At 50.3% G+C, this 14,092-nt stretch overlaps 1 protein-coding gene across 3 annotated transcripts in view; it reads right to left on the reverse strand.

The window, feature by feature from the left end:
- LOC123350668 (epididymal sperm-binding protein 1-like) overlaps positions 1-11,634 on the reverse strand; it is a 105,245-nt gene extending 93,611 nt beyond the window's left edge. The window contains exons 1-8 of one of the 3 annotated variants that reach the window (XM_044989339.1): positions 11,512-11,634; positions 10,268-10,414; positions 9,568-9,732; positions 7,969-8,124; positions 5,441-5,605; positions 4,855-5,019; positions 3,041-3,205; positions 2,098-2,251 (exon numbers count right to left, since the gene is read on the reverse strand). In XM_044989339.1, the coding sequence (XP_044845274.1) occupies positions 2,103-2,251; positions 3,041-3,205; positions 4,855-5,019; positions 5,441-5,605; positions 7,969-8,124; positions 9,568-9,732; positions 10,268-10,414; positions 11,512-11,620 (1,221 nt within the window). In that variant the 5' untranslated portion in view covers positions 11,621-11,634 and the 3' untranslated portion in view covers positions 2,098-2,102. The remainder of the gene's footprint in view (positions 1-2,097; positions 2,252-3,040; positions 3,206-4,854; positions 5,020-5,440; positions 5,606-7,968; positions 8,125-9,567; positions 9,733-10,267; positions 10,415-11,511) is intronic. The other 2 variants (XM_044989340.1, XM_044989343.1) reach the window with 2 other exon arrangements.
- Between the last annotated feature and the right edge of the window lie 2,458 nt (positions 11,635-14,092).

The following is a 14,092-nucleotide window of genomic DNA, read 5'->3' on the forward strand; positions in this document are numbered from 1 at the left end:
ATGGTGAGGTTGTGAAAAAGGCAAATAACATTCTGAGGTGTATTAATGGGAACATCGTATGTCAGACATGGGAGGTCATTGTCCTGCTGTAGTTGGCATTGGTGAGGTCTCAACTGGAGGACAGTGTCCAGTTTCGGGTACTGCACTTGAAGAAAGATGTGAGCAAATTGCAGAGAGTCCAGAGAAGAGCAACTAAAATGATCAGAGGTTTAGAAAACCTGACCTAGGAAGGGAGGTTGAAAAACTTGGGCAGGTTGAGTCTTGAGAAGAAAAGGCTGAGGGGGGAACCCGATAAGTCTTCCAATATGCAAAAGGTTGCTAGAAAGAGGATGGAGAACAATTGTTCTCCACGGCCACCGAGGGACAGGCAAGGAGGAATTGGCTGAGTTTGCAGCTAGGGAGATTTAGGTTAGATACTAGGAAAAACTTTCTAGCTCTGCAGATAATTCGGCTCTGGAGCAGAATACCTAGGGGAGATTGTGGCATCCCTGTCATTAGAGGTTGGACAAACATCCGTCAGGGATGGTTTAGGTATATTTGGTCCTGCCTCAGCATGGGGCAAGCGGGGGGAGGGCAGGGCTTGGTTCTTTGGTCCCTTCCAGCCCTATATCACTATGGTTCCATAGTTGGGTACTTGGTGCATGTGTATGGGGATGGTTGGATGGGTGACTGTGGATAGGGATATATGAGTGGATGGATGGATGTGTATGGGGAAGGATGGATGGATGCACGTGGTGATAGATGGATGGACACAGAGTCACCAGATTGGGGCCCTGGTGTGCTGTGCGCTGCCCAGACACAGAGTCATGGAGATCAGGGGTCCCTTGCACTGGGTGCTGCAGACGGTCCCTGCCTGGAAGAGTTCTCAGTGTAAATAGATAAAAGAAGAAGGATCATCCTGTGATGTTGCACTCCACATGCTTTATGGAAATATGCTTATGAATATGACATAACTGGAATATGCTTTATGCTAAATACCCTTTGTATGGTGTCATCAGAAAGCTTGTCATCTACTAAGTGTGTTCATCCTATTTGTTTGCATGTATTATTTCTACAGCTGGAGTTAGGAGAACAAGATATAAACTTGTATCACTGATGTAAACATATTAAGTGGAGGCCATTAAGGGAGCTCCAGAAACAATCAGTTGTAAATGGCCTAGTTACTTTAAAGCTTTCTTGTGTATGTGTGGGCCAGCCCATGGGGAATGGAGACTAGGGGTCTTACAGTGATATGTGACCATGTCACCTGATAATAAAATCCATCTTCAATCTGGTACTTTTCCATTTAGATTTACGGGTGGGGACCCAGAGAGGTAAAAGATTCCCACCTTGTGCCAAAGCTATAAAAGTGGGGTGGAGGAGGACAAAAGAAGCTGCCAGCCATGAGAAACCCCCTGCTTACCACCCGAGATGCCAGATGGAACTAACAAGGACTGTACCAGGGGAAAGGATCGGGCCCAGACTAGGAAGGAGTCTAGTCTGTGAAAGAAGCTTATTGGAACATCTCTGAGGGTGAGATTTACCTGTAATCAGTTTCTTAATGTATTAGGCTTAGACTTGAGTGTTTTTGCTTTATTTTGCTTGGTGACTTACTTTGTTCTGTCTGTTATTACTTGAAACTACCTAAATCCTACTTTTTATACTTAATAAAATCATTTTTTTCATTAATAAACTCAGAGTAATATGCAAACAGCTGTGCATATCTCTCTATCAGTGTTATAGAGGGCGAACAATTTACTAATTTACCCTGTATAAGCTTTATATACAGAGTAAAACAGATTTATTTGGGGTTTGGATCCCATTGGGAGCTGGGTGTCTGGGTGCTGGAGACAAGTACCTGCTGAGCTGTTTTCAGTTAAGTCTGCAGCTTTGGGGGTGTGGCTCAGACCCTGAGTCTGTGTTGCAGCAGGCTAGCGTGTCTGGCTCAACAAGTCAGGGTTCTGGAAGTCCCAAGCTGGCAGAGAAAAAGGGCTCAGAGGTAATTTCAGCACATCAGGTGACAGTCCCAAGGGGATCTCTGTGACCGAACCCATCATACGCACCCCTGGTCCAGACCGAGATGTGATAAACAGAGACCATCCCAGTGCCCTGTTCTACCTGTCTCAGGCAGGGCAGTAGCTCCACTTATGGTCCTGGTCGTAGTTGTCTGTGGTGGAACACCAGAACTTCCCACTGTCCTCTGCCAGGTTGGTGCAGGTGTGGAATTTAAACTTCTTGTAGATGAAGGGAAAGACACAGGGCTTGTCGTAGTCTGCAGACCAAACACAGCAACAGAAGCAAACACTTTGTTAGATGGTTCCCCATGCAACTTAGGGCTAGGGGAGAGAGCGCCAGGCTGAGCAACGAGAGACCTGGGTGCTGTGCCTGGCTCTGCTGGGTGACATTTAGCAAGGCACAGCCCAGTTTCATGCCTCAGTTTCTCCACTTCTGCATCATGGGGCTAATGAGCCAAAGATGCCAAGGGCACAGACAAAAACCCCCCAGCTGTGCAGTTGGAGGTTGCGTATGCAAAATGTGGGTCCATGGGAAAGTCCATTTAACCAGTTTATACACGCACAGGTGGTTAGACACAGCCACAACCCAGATGTGTTTTCGGGGTACATCCTCTGTGGTCATTACGTGCATTAGTCAAGGCCTCTACATACTAGCCTCAGAGTCACTGAGATCAGGGCCCCATCGCGCCAGGTGCTGCCCAGACACAAAATCACCAAGATCAGGGTTGTGCGAGGCGCTGCCCAGACAGACGGAGACAGACAACCCCTGTCTCAAAGTGCTGCCAATCTAAACAGCCAATAGAAGGAGCCACTCCGCTCTAAGGCGATTTGGGGGATGGTTTTAAGAACTGTTGAATAGCTGCTACCCATGAACTTCAGCTTGCTCAGCATTTCCTAAGGGGCAGGGGGTGGGGACCAAAAAACCAACAAATCACTTCCTAACTGACTCACTCAAGGAGTCTATGAAAGAGCCAGGAATTGACCCAAGTCTCGGTGAGCCAAATGCCTTAACTGCAAGGCTCAGCTTCCTCCGTCCCCTGTCCTACCTGGCGTGGAGCAGTAAGTCCACTTCTTGTCCACCTCGTAATTCCTGGTGGTGCTGCACCACAGTTTTCCCGAGCTCTCCCCGTCGCTGGTGCAGGTGTAGTGCGTTTGTTTGTTATAGTCGAAGGGGAACACACAGCTCTTTCCTGGCGCGTTCCCACCCAGGACTAGGGGAGGCAAAGGGAGGTGGTTATAGACACCACCAACACGTCCACCTGCCTACGGACTAACGGCTCCCGCATCCCACTATGACCCGGCCACCATCACCAACAGCCAAGAAATCTCAGGCAGGCTTTCATAGATCCCAAGGCCAGAAGGGACCATTGTGATCATTTAGTCCAGGGGTTCTCAGACTAGGGGTCGGGACCCCTCAGGGGTTTGCAAGGTTATCAGCCTCCACCCCAAACCCCACTTTGCCTCCAGCATTTATAATGGTGTTAAATATATAAAAAGGTGTTTTAAATTTATAAGGGGGGGGTCACACTCAGAGACTCGCTATATGAAAGGATCATCAGTAAAAAAGTTTGAGAGACACTGGTTTAGTCTGATGTCCTGTAGAACACAGGCCAGTGAATGTCCCCCGATTTTCTCTGTGTTGAACCCAATAACTTGGGTTTCACTCAAGTACTAGAATGGCATCCGGTCTGGATTTGAAGACATTATCATGGCTAAAGCATCTTCCAGGAAGGTCAACACTGGGCTGGAACAGGAACCTGGATTTCCAAATCCCACTGAGGTCAGACCCTCCATCAGTTCTGGATCTGATTCTGTGGCTGCTCCTAGACCCTGGCATCGAACTTTTCCTGAAGGAATCCTTAGAGGCTCCTTCAGCTGCTGGGAGGGATGTGCTGTGAGCCACTATCCCACCAACCAATCAGATAGACTCCCAGTGCCCAACTCCCACTGGTGTCAAAGTGTCACCACTCCTCATTGGCTCAGGGGCACAGCAGAGAGGGGATGAGATCATACAGGAGATCTGGAGGCCCCTGGGTAACTTGGTAAATAGAGGTGGATGAAACTTTTCAGATTAAATGTTTTTGGCAAAAAGTACAGATTCAGTGAAACCAAAATGTGTAGTGAGGGATTGTTCATGTTGGGAAAATGACCAAAAATTCAGAAAGGGTCGATTCTTCAATTTGCAAAAACATCAGCTTTCAAAATCTCCTTCTATTTTATTATAACCAAAATTTAGAAAGTTTAAAAAATGCTCAAAATTGAAATGAAAAATGGTCCATTAAACCCAAAGGGATTTTTTTCCCTTACATTTTCAGTTCAATGAAAATTTAAAAAAAATAATTTTCGGGATCCACCCAAAACAATTTTGTTTCCTGATTTTTTAATTCACAAAAAGTGTTGAAAAAAATTTCAATTCCAGGATCCACCCAAAATGTTTTTTTCCCCAATCTTCGAAATGATGGAAAATTTCGAACAAATTTGTTTCTGGGATCCTTCCAAAACACATTGTCCCTCAATTTTTTGGATTAATTAAAAACTGTGAAATATTTCATTTTCTGGACAACCCAAGACAGATGTTTTTCTAATTTTTTTAACTCTTTAAAAATTTCAGAAATTTCATTTTAGGAATACACTCAAAACCATTTTTTCTGACTTTGAAATGCAATGACTTTTTTTTTTTAGAACTTTCATGATCTACCTGGAATGATCCCCCCTCCCAATTTTTTGATTCACTGACAATTTCTACAAATTCATTTTCATGGCAATCCATGACAAACTCGTCCCCCAGCCTGATTTTTCAGAATCACCAGCAAACCAGATCTACCCCAGAGGGAACATACAAAGAGACTGGATACATTACTGATATCTGGACAGTAGCTCCACAGCTTATCCTGGTTGTAGTTCTGGGTTGTGGCACACCAGAAATGTCCCATCTTGCTTCCAGCATTGGTGCAACTATGAAATAGCTCAGTTTCATAGATGAAAGGAAACATGCAGCGTTGGCCACTGGAGTTCCCCCCATAGACTGCAAAGGCAACGAGTAAATCAGAGTGAACAGCAGGAACGCCAAAGAGAATGACCATCATGGCCGTTTTCTCAGCAAAAAAGAAAAGCCAGGGTGTCTCATCTCACTGCTGTGGTGAAACCAAGATAATTTTTTATACTGTATGAATGGCGTTGCACATAGGAGCATGGGATCACCCCAGGGGCCTATCTAGCCTGACAATGGCATCCCATCTCTGATGTCAGCATCACAAGGAGGTGCCAGGCAATCTGGCTGCACAGAGGAAGCCATTTGTAGCACGCAGCCCCACCAGTGAGCTCATTTGGCCCACAAGACTGGGTAACAGTGCTAACTGTGCTAGAGCTCCACGTACCGGCATGTCCTCCACAAACCTTTTCCTTCTGTGCTGACACGGAGCGCTTTGATCATGGCTGGGACTCACCCTTGCTAAAGCAGAAGCGCCAGAGATGGTCTTTGTCGTAGTTGGGAGTGGTAGCACACCAGGGCCGTCCCATCTGGTCATTGACTGCCGTACAGCTGTGGTAGGTCTTGTCCTTATAGACGAAAGGGAAGACGCAAGGGGAGCTGTCCAAATTTCCCCCTGCGGCTGGTGGAGAAAGAGGCAAGGGAGGAAAGGGTTAAAACAGGGCAGAAGGCAGGATGCAGGGCAGGCAATTTGCTGGGAGAACTGGGCCTGAATTTTCCCAACAAAACAATTTTTTTAAGTGGAAAAAATGCCAATTCATGGGAATCAAACGTGTTTGGGCTTTTTGATGAATGTTGCTGGTTTTGATGCATTTCCCAACGTGAAAAAAATGTAGAGGGAAAAAAGTGTGGAAACGTTATGACATGTTTGAAATGGGAAAAAAAAAATCTGGGTTCCCGGTTGGGAGCACCTTTTTGTTTTGAAATGTAAACAGAGTCTGAATGAGCTCTCCCCTGACATATAGTGGTGAGCTGTGGAAAAAGACTTCAGAAGCTGATCTTGTTTGTATGGACACACCCACCCTGCCTAGGTGCTAAGCATGATGCGATTGCTTTCCCAAATGGTCACTTTTGACTGGTGTGGCATCCTCAAGCTCCTTGTTATTGGGGCAGGAGTAATAGAGGGTTGCTATCCTTGTGTGAACAGAGGGCAGCAGAACTCACCCTCAACTAAACAGCACTCGCTAGGTCAGGGACATGGGTTCCAAAACCCAGTGAACTGAGAGAGGGTGGGGATAGGTTTGTGTGAACTGTCCTTAAGGGACCCAGACAGTCTTTGACCTGATCTTCTCCATGGTATAATAAAAGAGCTAATTTAGATGCAGTTAAGAGTTTTGTTATGCGGCAAAGCTGAAATTGCAGATACCTAGGCCTGAATATTAGACCTACTTTGGTACAGTGCCTCTGATGCAAGAGACTGACCCATGTGCACCAGCAGCGAGGCTCCCCCTACTAACAGCTGAAATCACTGAGAGCTGAGTTAAGCAGTGGACCCTGAAGACATCTTAGTGACTGGCCAGCAGGGCAGCTGGTGGAGAGAGCCAGAGCAGAGCCCCGCAGAGAGGGGTGGTGAGTGAATGCCTGAGCAATGGAGCAAGTAAGAATCATAGAATCATAGCATCTCAGGGTTGGAAGGGACCTCAGGAGGTCATCTAGTCCAACCCCCTGCTCAAAGCAGGACCAAACCCAACTAAATCATCCCAGCCAGGGCTTTGTCAAGCCTGACCTTAAAAACCTCTAAGGAAGGAGATTCCACCACCTCCCTAGGTAACCCATTCCAGTTCTTCACCACCCTACTAGTGAAAAAGTGTTTCCTAATGTCCAACCTAAACCTCCCCCTCTGCAACTTGAGACCATTACTCCTTGTTCTGTCATTTTCTACCACTGAGAACAGTCTAGATCCTCCTTACCCACCCTCTTTCCACCCAGGGTGGGAGGTGAACTCTGCAGATGTGTGTCTGAACTCTAGGTTTGCACTGGCCAAGGACAGCAACAGTGACTGGGGTGCAGAGAAGGGATGGGCACGTTAAAGGGACTTTTGGTTGCTGGACTTAAGACCCTGAGGGGAAAAGGACACAGCCCAACTTAATGGAGGGTGAGTCTTTTGTTCATGGTTTATGGTTATAAACCCTGTTTGTGGTGTTTCCCCAAGTTAATGTAGAGTTACTTCCCTCCTTTTATTAGAAGTTTCTTTTCTACGCTCAGACTCTGTGCTTGCAAGAGGAGAAGTTTTGCCTCTTAGTGGCACCCAGGAGGTGGCGTGTAAAAGTCCCAGGTCACTGGGTGGGAGCTCGAGCCGGTTCTGAGTTGTATTGTTGAAAAGGAACCTCTAGATACTGAACCCAGCCCTTGTTGCTGCCAACTCTGACTGGCAGAAGGGTTACAGGAATTTAAGTTAATTAGAGTGAAAAAAGTTAAAAAAAGAAAAAAGGTTGAAATGGAAACAGAAGGTTTCAAAACTAAACTTTTTAACTGAGCTGAACTGAATTTGGCTTTTCAGTTCATGAATATTTTTGAGGTTTCATTTTTTTCCCCCTCCAATCCCAGAGGGGAAAAATGTTGAATTCCCAAAAATATTTCTAGGCTAGGAAAAAGATCCAAGGTGTCAATCAGCAGCAACAGGCAAAATTTTGGTTTGGTTCAATATGGGCACTGAGATGTTCCTTGCTCCTACAGGACCTATATACAAATGAATGCTTCCTGTCCACTCATTTTGAATGACTGTTCAGATACCACAGTAATGGAGACACTAAAAACTCCCAGAGTAGAACAGAGCATTGCCCAGACACATAGTCACTGAGATCGGACCCTGTCATGCCCAGTGCTGCCTAGACACAGAGCTAAAACCAGGACTAGAACCCATGTGTCCTGATTCTCTCTCCTGTGCTCTCTCCACTGGGCCATGCTGCCTCTTGCCCCCATAGTCTGTGTACATACCAGCTGCAAAGCAAACCCACCCCTTAAGCCTCTCCTGGCCCCACGTACCTGCCATGCCGCAGTACCTCCATGTATGGTCTGCTTCGTAGTTGCTTGTGGTGGCACACCAGGGCCGCTGGCCATTGTCCATGGTGCAAGCTGTGTACTGCCTGCCTTTATAGCTGAATGGGAACATACAGGGCTTCTCCGAGTTCCCGCCAAGAACTGGGAGAGATGGGATGGGAGAGAGAGATGGGATGTGGGAGACGGAAGAGACAGAGAGCATGCTGGGTAACATGGCTCACACTCAAACCAAAATCATAGAATCATAGATTATCAGGGTTGGAACAGACCTCAGGAGGTCATCTAGTCCAACCCCCTGCTCAAAGCAGGACCAATTCCCAACTAAATCATCCCAGTCAGGGCTTTGTCAAGCCTGACCTTAAAAACCTCTAAGGAAGGAGATTCCACCACCTCCCTAGGTAACACATTCCAGTGCTTCACCACCCTCCTAGTGAAAAAGTTTTTCCTAATATCCAACCTAAACCTCCTCCACTGCAACTTGAGACCATTACTCCTTGTTCTGTCATCTTCTACCACTGAGAACAGTCTAGATCCGTCCTCTTTGAAACCCCCTTTCAGGTAGTTGAAAGCAGCTATCAAATCCCCCCTCATTCTTCTCTTCTGGAGACTAAACAATCCCAGTTCCCTCAGCCTCTCCTCATAGGTCATGTGCTCCAGCCCCCTAATCATTTTTGTTGCCCTCCGCTGGATTCTCCAATTTTTCCACATCCTTCTTGTGTGGGACCCAAAACCGGATACAGTATCCAGATGAGGGGAATGATCGCGTCCCTCGATCGGCTGGCAACACCCCTACTTATACAGCCCAAATGCTGTTAGCCTTCTTGGCAACAAGGGCACACTGTTGGCTCACATCCAGCTTCCCATCCACTGTAACCCCTAGGTCCTTTTCTGCAGAACTGCTTCCTAGGCATTCGGTCCCTAGTCTGTAGCAGTACATGGGATTCTTTCGTCCTAATGCAGGACTCTGCACTTCTCCTTGTTGAACCTCATCAGATTTCTTTTGGCCCAATCCTCTACTTTGTCTAGGTCCCTCTCTATCCTATCCCTACCCTCCAGTGTATCTAATACTTCTCCCAGTTTAGTGTCATCTGCAAACTTGCTGAGGGTTCAATCTACGCCATCCTCCAGATCATTAATGAAGATATTGAACAAAACCGGCTCCAGGACCAGCCTTTGGGGCACTTTGCTTGATACCGGCTGCCAACTAGACATGGAGCCGTTGAGCCGATTGGGTAGCCGTTGAGCTGATCACTACCCATTGAGCCCGACGATCTAGCCAGCTTTCTATCCACCTTATAGTCCAAGTTGAGCCCATTTTCAGTTAAATAAACCCCCTCACCTCACCGAGCCCCCCAGCAGCCTGACCACTGCCCCCCCACCATCCCAAGGTAGTGCAGGGAATGGGGGACTGGGTTATGGTGCACTGGCAGATCTATATGGGAGGGGGGCCCAAGGTTGAGGTAGCATGGGCTGCAGGTCAGGAGTGAAGGCCACCGGCAGGGCTGGGTGCGTGGGGGGGATGTTGGGTGTGGCCCGGTCTCCTGCCCATGTCCCCTGTCCGGGAAGCCCCTGGAGGCACCATACTTGTGTCGGGACAGTAGCTCCAGCGCCCGTCCGTGTCGTAGTTTTCCGTGGTGGAGCACCAGGGCTGGGCCCCGTGGCTCTGCTCTGTGGTGCAGGCATGGTACGTGTGGCCCCCGTACGCGAAGGGGAAGAAGCAGGGCTCGCCGCCCGAGTTCCCGCCGTAGGCTGGGGGGAGAGAGACAGGGACTGTCAGGGGGTTGGGTGCCTTGGGGGCAGTGCAGAAGGGTGCGGACCCCTCACCCCACCCTGGGCAGAGCCTGAAGGGAGGGTAAGGCCCACCAGAGATGGGGACCCTCTTGCCACCCTGCAAGGGTCTGACCCATAGACAGACAGACAGATGGGTGGGGGTGTATTGGGCTAGACAGACAGAGCAACTGGGTGGCTCTGCCCTGCCCAGCTCTGGAGACATCGCTGGGGCGGGTGTCAAGAAGACGGTGGCTGGGCGCCTGGACATGGGCCAGACCCACGAGCTCCGGACATGTGGGATCACAAATGGGGAACATGACGCTCCTCCGTGCTGCTCGATGCTCAATGCCCCCTGTCCCCGGGCTGCCCTCCATCCCTGAACCATGCCCCGGCTACCCCCGTCACCATCCCGTCCCTCGGCTGCCTCTGTCCTATCCCTGTCCCCTGGCTTCCCTCCCATCCCGTCCCCTGGCTGTCCTCCTGTCCTGTCCCTGTCCCACCCTTGGGAGCTCACCCTTCTCGGAGCAGAACTTGTAGGCCTTGTCCTGGTCATAGTTGGCGGTGGTGGCGCACCAGGGCCGCTCGCTGTCCTCAGTTGTGCATTCCTTGTAGACCTTGCCCTTGTAGGTGAAGGGGAAGACGCAGGGGGCAGGGTCCGCGCCTGGCCATGAACAAGGGGCAGAGATCAGAAAAGGGGGCGATGGCCTAGCAGGGAGAGCCCTGGGCCAGGGGTCATCAGGACACCTGGGTTCTAGCCATGGCTCAGGGAGGGGAGGGGGCCTGGTGTGTGTGTGGGGGGGTGCGAGCTGGGTGCCAGGACTCCTGCTGTCCATCTCAGACCTCCTGCCAGGCTGGTATGTCTCTCATCGCTTCACAAAACACTCTATGCTACTCTACACAATGACAGCGTGTCCCTCAGCACACACTGCACTACACAACCCCCACACCACGATACTAGTCAACAACACACTGCTTCATAACACACAGTGTATTACACTTCACAACAAAACAGTCCCCTGAACAGCACCATGCTGCTCCACAACATGGTCTGTTACACTTTACACCACACACCTACACAACGACAGACTGCTCCTCGGCACACACTCTCCTATACTTCACAGTGACACACTGCTGCAGAGACACAGTCTACTACACTGCTCCACAATACGGACACTATTACATTACACAACATACTGCTCCATAACATGAACTCTACTCCACTGCACTGCACTACAACACACTGCTCCACAACACAGACTCTACTACACTACACAACACACTGCTCCACAACATGCACTCTACTACACTACACAACACACACTCTACTACACAATACAACATGCACTCTACTACACTATGCCACACCACACTGCTCCACAAAACAAGAAGATACTGCTCCACAACATGCACTCTACTCCACACCCCTTCAGAACATGCCCGCTACAACACACTGCTCCACAACACGCACTCTACGACACAACACAACACGCACTCTACTACACAAGACAACACCACACTGCTCCACATCACAACACCACACTGCTCCACAACATGCACTCTACTCCACTACACACCACACCACTTCAGAACATGCCCACTACAACACACTGCTCCACAACATGCATTCTACTACACAACATTACACACCGCTCCACAACACACACTCTACTACACATCAGTACCCTGCAGCATAGCCACACACTCTACCACACTACACACCAACACTCACCGACCCGAGACAGCCCCTGCTTCCCTTACCCTGGGTCCCCACGCAGAGCAGTGCCAGGGCCCAGGCCAGGACGCACGTGGCTGCAGGTGAAGCCATTGTCACGTCCACACTGCCCTGGCCCCGGAGCCCCAGCCCCATATATACAGCCTCCCTTGGGGCTCCTCCCCTTGGATTCCCTGCTCACCGGACGGATTAGGAGAGGGCTAAAGGGCAGAATCAGGGGTGGTGGGTGGGGAGGTGTTAAGACCAGGGGTGAGGCGCTGGCAGAGGGTGACAGAGGGCAAAACCCGGCACAGGCAGGGGCTCAGGGGGTAACAGTTACCCAGTGGGACTGAGACACCCGTGTTTGTTGCGGGGGGAGGAGAAGTTTTTTCATTTGAGCAAAGTGGCTTTTTGTACGGCCACATGAACGGAGCATGCTCAGGAACATCTGCTGAAGCCACTGCCCTTTATGAGTCAACAGTGTGCCCTTGTTGCCCCTTCCAACCCTGAGATTCTATGATTCTATGATTCTAAAATTCTGCCAACAGCTATTTACAGGGCTTAAAAAGTGGCAAAGGGAGCGAATCTGAGCAGGGGGGTGGCCAGGGTCTGAGCAGGGGGTGGAAATGGACTGATTGTGGTGCGGGGGGTCAAGCAGCTGGAGGCAGGATTAGGAGAGGGGCTAAAGGGCAAAATCAGGGCTGGGGGAGGAGGCGGCGTTAAGCTCGGGGTGAGGCGCTGGCAGAGGGTGTCAGAGGGCAAAACCCAGCACAGGCAGGGGCACAGCAGGTAGCAGTTACCCCAGTTGGGGGGGGAGGACTTTTTTATTTCCCCTCCCATAGACAGCACCTCTCAGCATGGGCTTCCCAGGGCTGGGTTCTTAAAGGCACAGGCATCCCAATGCGGAGTCCCTGCTCCTGTTAATCCACCTCGACGAGGGGATTAGCTCCAAGCCGAGCCTGTCCACACTAGCGCTTTAAAGCGCTCAAACTTGCTATGCTCATGGGTATGGGTGTGTGTGTGTATGATTTTCCACACCCCTGAGCCAGCAAGTTAGAGCGCTTTAACTTGCCAGTGTAGATAATCCTCGAGACTTAAGTCCGTGAAATATTTTACACATATCCCCTCAGAAACAAAGAACCCCTTATCACTGTATCTGACTGCATAGAGTTTCCCAGCAGTTTCCCAAGTTGTCTTATCTGCTGCTGTGATTCTCTGAATTCCCTGAATTTTTAATTTTGTTTTTTTTGTTCTTATTTTTAGAGCAGATGTTTATTCTGTTGGATCATCTGACTTCCAGTCTGACTGAATTTCTGGCCTAGTGTCAAAACTTTGTTTTGATTCAAGCCACCAATGGGGATTGCATTTTTGCAATGGTTATTTTGCCTCTCAGTCCAGCCCTTAGTGTTTTTCCGCATGCCATTGCTTGTGTGTACAACTTGATTTTCAAATATTCAGTAAAGGCAGTATGCTGCCTGCGATAATGTCTTTCTCCCTGGAAAAAAAATCTATTGTAATTTTTGCTGAAAATTAGAACTGCTGTTGTGGGTCAGACCAATAGTCTGCCTAATATAGTATCCTGTCTTCTGACAGCAGCCAGTGCCTGGAGCCAGGGGCGGCTCTAGGAATTTGGCTGCCCCAAGCACGGCGGCATGCCGCAGGGGGCGCGCTGCCGGTCGCCGGTCCCGCGGCTCCGAGGGACCTCTTGTAGACGTGCCTGCAGACAGTGCGCTGGTCCCGCAGCTCCGATGGAGCATCCGCAGGCATGCCAGGGCTCTTGTGCACACCATGAAACAAGCCCTACAACTCTTTGAACAGTAGCATGACAGTTCATGGGGTGGACATCAAGGAATAGTCAAAACAACAATGGCCATGAGCAGGGCCGATGGAAGAAAGTTTTGTGCCCTAGGCGAAACTTCCACCTTGCACCCCACTCCCAGCCCTGTGGCAGCTCCCCGCGCCCCGCCCCCGCCCTGAGGCACCCCGCCCGTGGCAGCTCCCCCCCTCTGCCCTGAGGCACCCCCCCCATGGCAGCTCCCTACGCCCGGGGAGCCGTGCAGCACCTCCCAACCCCAGCTCACCTCTGCTCTGCCTCCTCCCCGAGCATGCCGCCCCTGCTCTAACTCTCCTGCCTCCCAGGCTTGTGGCACCAAACAGCTGTTTGGCGCCGTAAGCCTGGGAGGCAGGAGAATTAGAGCGGGGGTGGCATGCTCGGGGAGGAGGTGGAGCAGAGGTGAGCTGGGGTGGGGAGCCCTGTGGCAGCTCTCCCCACCCCGCCCTGAGGCACCCCCATGGCAGCTCCCCACCCCCCTGGCCCGGGCAGCCCTGCGGCACCTCCCCACCCCAGCTCACCTCTGCTCCGCATCCTACCCGAGCTTGCTGCCCCCGCTCTAATTCTCCTCCCAGGCTTGCAGCGCCAAACAGCTGATTGGCGTCGCAAGCCTGGGAGGTGGGAGAAGTGGAGCAGTGACTGCACGCTCGGGGAGGAACTGCTGTACAAAAAAAATTGGGGGCACCCCTTTTTGGTGCCCCCAAATCTTGGCACCCTAGGCAACCACCTAGTTCGCCTTAATGGTAGCACCGGCCCAGGCCATGAGTGGAAGATACTATTAGCCTGGGATGACAAAA

This window comes from Mauremys mutica, chromosome 15 (assembly GCF_020497125.1).
Source record: "Mauremys mutica isolate MM-2020 ecotype Southern chromosome 15, ASM2049712v1, whole genome shotgun sequence".
Taxonomy (NCBI): domain Eukaryota; kingdom Metazoa; phylum Chordata; order Testudines; family Geoemydidae; genus Mauremys; species Mauremys mutica.